The following is a 6000-nucleotide window of genomic DNA, read 5'->3' on the forward strand; positions in this document are numbered from 1 at the left end:
TACCAGTGAGATCTCCACAAAAGAACAGGCAAACTGATGCCAAGAGAGGTCAGCTTATTTGAGAACTCTCTTTAAAAAGCAACAGCTCTTTTTTTCTGCCTTACTTCAAAGAAAAAGGATTGCCCCAGAAATGGCTAATTTTATCCCTAAAACTCTAGAGTTGAACCACTATTTTTTTTCTTTTTTTTCAACATGTAGAAAAAAGCAACATGGATTAATCTTGTACTCCAATGCTATTTCCTCTTAATTGCTTCTCCTTTCTACCTTTTCAAATCTTATCCACATCTCAAAGACCCCAAATTTTCCTTTTTGGCTTTTCATTCTCCCTAAGGACGTGGCCTTCATGAAAATCTCCACTGTTTAATCGTAACACTTGGATATGCGATCTCCTGTATATGGCACTGACCCATTTGTGTTAATCATGACAATCTGAATAAATCATAAGTTTCTTAAAATTCATATCTTACCATCTTTTTTAAGTTTCTACTACCCTTTTCACCAAAGTCTTACTACTAAGTACATACCAAGTATCAGTTTACAAATCTATATATACTCATTCTTATTCTCAATTCTGTTTTCTTAGATCACAGTGAGAGTGGTGGTCACTAAAAGTAGTAATGCCTTTTTACACTATTCATGTTCAAAGACAGGATAAATATATCCCAACCTATTCTTTGAGTTCACTGAGACCAGAAACTCCAAATTATTCATCTTGGTAGCAATAAAAAGGTAATATAGTATTTGGCACATAATAGATGCTGAATAAATACGTTGAATTATACTTAAGGCTTTTCCATTATAGTACAGAAGACCCAGAAACCCATATTATTTCTGAAAAGTCAAGTAATTTGAGGTTTTACTAAATTCTGAGGGCAGAATAAATCTGCCCCTAGACTTTCTAGAAATCCTGTTCTTCTTCTTCTAATATACAATCTAATTATAATTAAGCAATAATAATTAATCATAAAAGATACCAATAATAGAATTTTGTTACTCATTGTTTTTTCTTTATTTTTTTGTTCATCAGTAATTTATTTATTTATTTACTTATTTATTTTTGGCTGCGTTGTGTCTTCATTGCTGCGCGCAGGCTTTCTCTAGTTGCGGCGAGCGGGGTCTACTCTGTTGTGGTGCATGGGCTTCTCATTGCGGTGGCTTCTCTTGTTGCGGAGCACGGGCTCTAGATGCGCGGGCTCAGTAGTTGTGGCACGTGGGCTCAGTAGTTGTGGCTCGCAAGCTCTAGAGAGCAGGATCAGTAGTTGTGGCACACGGGCTTAATTACTCTGCAGCATCTTCCTGGACCGGGGCTCGAACCCACGTCTCCTGCATTGGCAGGTGGATTCTTAACCACTGTGCCACCAGGGAAGTCCCTGTTACTAATTGTTAAAGAGTTCCAAGCAGCTACTATTATGTTGGAATCTATCGCACTACCTGAATTTTCAGATGACTGAAATCCAGAAAACTTCTAAAGAGAAAATAAATTTCAAAATAACCTCAAACAAAAGTCTAATATTGGGGCTTCCCTGGTGGCGCAGTGGTTGAGAGTCCGCCTGCCGATGCAGGGGACACGGGTTCGTGCCCCGGTCTGGGAAGATCCCACATGATGAGGAGCGGCTGGGCCCGTGAGCCATGGCCGCTGAGCCTGCGCGTCCGGAGCCTGTGCTCCGCAACGGGAGGGGCCACAGCAGTGAGAGGCCCGCGTACTACAAAAAAAAAAAAAAAAAAAAAAAAGTCTAATATTGTTGGTGCAGAGTTTATGCAAAAATAAAGGACAAAATATTCAGAATACCACATTTTAGTTAGCATGAAAAAGGCAGATATGGGGACATATGTATAACTGATTCACTTTGTTATAAAGCAGAAACTAACACACCATTGTAAAGCAATTATACTCCAATAAAGATTTAAAAAAAAAAAGGCAGGGAAAAAACAAATACCATATGGTGAATGATATAGTGATGCAGTCATAATCACTTTCTTATTTCTAATTTCTGTTCCAAATTAATAACAGCTCTATGCTAACTTATATTAAAATATATTATGGCATAAACACATACCATTGCCAATAAAGGAATTAGAATTCAAAATATAACCGTTTATATTTAGTATATACCAATGATAAGCTGCCAGAATAGTGAATGTAACAATTAATGAATAGTGACATTTATATTTACAAGTCATAGGTGTAGGCACCAACAGGTTGGTGATTTACAAAGTTTTCAGTTACTCCTCCATTCAAAATTACATCAAAAACAGGTTCAGTCATGTGTGCAATATTATCTTAAAAAGATAAACGCTGGACAACTGCAAGATGTCATAGGTTAAACATGCCCTATAAATATTTTGTTCTTGAAATAACTATCTCTCCTATTACATAAATGGCCAGTGTTTCGAGATTCAGACATAGTATCCACAACTCCATGTGCAAACCTAGGATGATGATATCCTCACAAAAGTAATTAATAATCACATCAAATCATTTATCATTCATAAATTCCACTCTCAGGGGTGAAATTTTTAGCCAGACAGGGCCTGGCACCCAATCAAAGCTTACAGAGCATCAAGATAAAATTTTGTCTATAGATCTGTCTAGAAGACAGATCTTTTCATTTACTTGGTTTTACATTACCTATGCTTTTCTATTACTTTCATAAACTGTTTGTTTGTTTTTTCCCTAATAAAAATCCTCAAGGAAATGAAAACAGAAAGAGTGAAAGGGAGAGAGATCCACAGACTCCCTGAAACACTTCTTTGTGATTCTATCCAAGAGCTACAGTGAGGTTAAAAGTTTCACTATAGATCTACCTGGTCTCCAAACATCTACAGAATAATGATGCAAAGCAGAACTAGGACCATGTGCAGTTTCTTGTCATTTATTCTGTCTAAAATAAGGAGTGGGGTGACACATTGTAATATAAGAAGTATGTGCCCATAGATGCGGAGTTTTGATTGACTACCTTTCTCTTAATCTCAGCCTCCTTGCTGAAGCTGTAAATACGTTTCTGTGCTGATGTAGGTTTCCCACATCCCCCATCTTAGAAACCTCAACAACCGTAAAGCACAATTCTGCCAAAAGGAACTTGCCCAAATTTGTTCGTTTTTTAAAACGCCATCATGTTTCGGATGAAAATACAGCCTGCCAAAGATGTCAAATAAAAGGATAACAAAGAAACAAACAGCATCTTTAGACTTGAATTTCTATGCATAACCTCACCATCTGTCAACCAGTTGTGAAACAATGATCCTAGAGAAGCCCTGAAACACGAACAAGTTTCCTCCTCGCATCTATCATATGTATCAATCTCCGCTCTCAGGACCTCAGTAGTAATTATGTTCTGCCAGTGGAGCAACCTACAAGAATGGCATTTGCCATTTGCAAACCAAACCCTGCCGATGAATGGGTCATTTTAACAGACTTGTACTTGGTAACAAACGCGGAGTTCAGTTCACAGAGGTAACGGGGAGAGGGGGAGAAAGAAGGAGGGCTCTATCCTCACATTTGGATTGGAAATTGGACAGAGGAGGTAGGTCTCTAGAGGCCAGCCATCCAAACGACCCTCAATCTCTTCCCTCCTGGCCTTCAGGATTATAATTTTGGACCTAGACTACGCCCCACCCCTTCCCTTCCCACTGCGGCCACCACCTTCGAAGTTACAGTGTCAGCTCTCCTGCAACTGGGGGTGCGGACTCCCTGGCGGAGAACAGCACCAGGCACCCAGTCAGTAGCGGAACACTGGGCTGGAACTCTGTCACCAGCTCCGAGACGCCACCCGCGGGCTCGCGGGAGACCCCACCCCTTCCAACCCTGCCCTCGCCCCCGCCTGGAGCTGCAGCCTGAGTTACGCATCCTCAGCCTTGACACTGCCTCCGCTTCTTTCTATCCGCATCAACGCTGGTGGGGGTGGGAGGGCAGAAGTAAAATGGGGGTTGGGGGGAGCGACAAAAAAACACAACAGTCCTGGTTCCCAAGAGCCAGGACTCAAGTGGCAAGACGCTGGTGCACGCACACCAAACACACACACACACACACAATCACGCACGCACGCACTCACCGACGCGCCCTGCGCCCCAGGTTCTATGCCAACGGCGACAAGATAGGAGGAAGAAAGGAGGTGGGGTGGCGAGAAGGCCCGGAGTTACTGGGAGGGACATTCCGAGGAGAGCAGGGGATGCCTCAGGAACTGCGAAAGTGAGAAAGTCCCAGACCCCCTTTACATCCCCAAGTCTGGGTTCTCCTGCCAGCAGCCCCGGGTCGTCTTCCTTCCAGCTGGGCTCGGGAACCGGGGAGGGGGGCCGGAGCCGAGCTTCTCCCAGGCTGCCCTCTCGGGCCTGGCGCAGGGCACGGAACCCGGCCCCCTTTCAGCCCCGGCCTGAGGAGGCTGCCAGGCAAGGAGGGACTTGCCAGCGGACTCTGGGGGAGCAAAAGGGCAGGAGAGAAGCATCTTGCACTCTGCGGCCGGTTGCTGGTTTCTTCCTCTGTCGACACACCCCCAGTGAATCCCCTTCCCCAACACACACACACACACACACACAAACAGACACGCGTGTTCACCCCTCTCACCATCCCAGGTGCATCGATTAAAACACTAGTTGATTTCTTCCTGATTAGAAAAAAAAGAAAGTGCAACAACTCTTCTCAGGAGTCGCCGGAGGAAAGAAAGTCCGTCTGCAGGCGTCTTTCTATAGTTTCCCTTGAGTTAAGAAATCTGGCGGTCCCCAGTGAAAACGGGACCGGGAACCCCAGCGGGTGAAAGGCGACGAACTCCTTCCCCACACCCCGCACCTCTCACCTCCTTAAGTTCCTTGGCCACGTCCTTCAGGTCGCCCAGGACTAATTCCAGATCCTCCACGATGATCTTGATCTGTTCCTTCACCTTGGTTTTGGAGGCTGCCGGCGGTCCCTCGGCTGGAGAGGACGAGGAGGGGGTCCCCTTGGACTTGGCTGACATTCTTTGGGGGCAAGCGAGGCAGGTCAGCACAGGCGGGCGAGCGGAGGCTGCTGCGCGCCCCGGTCCCTGGCGCCGCGGCGGCCGCTGCCGCCCCAGTCCCCCCACATCTTGGACGCTCCCCGGGCAGCGGCGGGTGGCTGCGCTCGGCGGTCGGCCGGGTGGCCGCACTGTGGTGCTGCCATCAACTCTCCGAGACGCGGCGCTCGGCGCGGGGCTGCAGACGGGCGAACAGCGCGCCTGCGCCTCCTCCCGCCGCCGCCCGCCGCTCGCGCGCACACAGGCGCTCGCTCCCCGCCCGCGGAGAGGGGCGCCTGGCCGCCGGTCCCTGGCTGTCAGCTGCAGTCCCCGCGGCACGTGCCTCCGGGATCTCTCCCAGAACACCTGGGCGTCAGGGAGCCGAGAGATAAGTTCGTGTCCTGCCCACCCTCTCGTCTTGATACTGAAATGCCCTCATCATCATATCCTGCTGGATGTCTTGTCACATCCAGCTTAGACTCCTTCTGTTTCACCCACCAGTAGAGACCCGGATCCCCACCACACTTTCTGATCGATTGACTAAGAACCACAGTAGGGTCAGAGTTTAATTTAGGGCTAGTAAAGCGACCCTAAATGTTCATCCAGGGCCAAAGTGTGTCCCGAAGGCCTCCAATCACTCTCCTACTCACCCAAGAGCTAAACAGAGGTGTTCTTACTTGTGCAGAAATAAAAAGAGGTGTGGATAAAATCGACCCCTCACCCCCTGGAATCATGATATTTAACCAGTGTTCTTGAAAGAGGTAGTTTAATCCTGCTGATTCCACAGAGCTAATAGAGGATTTATTAATTGGAAGTCCTCACATCAAAAATCCCCTGGGAGACTGTCTGAGTCATCTTGGCTGTACTCAACTGGGACAGCTCCCGTTTTTTGTTTTTGTTTTTTTAACTGTCTTTCCTCTTTTCGTGGCCTATGATGATGTATGTTTTGGGTGCAGGGGAAATACACTGGATCTCCTCTTGTGAAAGCTGAATAAGAAGAGTTTGCCACCAACTTTTTTTTTTCTTTTTTGTATCC

General features: G+C 46.3%; 1 protein-coding gene across 4 annotated transcripts in view; it reads right to left on the minus strand.

The window, feature by feature from the left end:
* The window catches only part of PRR16 (proline rich 16), a 272562-nt gene extending 266785 nt beyond the window's left edge, over positions 1-5777 (minus strand). For 2 of the 4 annotated variants that reach the window (XR_009518972.1, XM_060008966.1), the window contains exon 1: positions 4791-5777. Coding sequence is in view for 1 of the 4 variants with exons in the window: in XM_060008966.1 (XP_059864949.1) it covers positions 4791-4949 (159 nt within the window). In the remaining 3 variants the exon portion in view is untranslated. The remainder of the gene's footprint in view (positions 1-4790) is intronic. The other 2 variants (XM_060008970.1, XM_060008969.1) reach the window with 2 other exon arrangements.
* Between the last annotated feature and the right edge of the window lie 223 nt (positions 5778-6000).

This window comes from Delphinus delphis, chromosome 3, assembly GCF_949987515.2.
Source record: "Delphinus delphis chromosome 3, mDelDel1.2, whole genome shotgun sequence".
NCBI classification, from domain to species: Eukaryota; Metazoa; Chordata; class Mammalia; order Artiodactyla; family Delphinidae; genus Delphinus; species Delphinus delphis.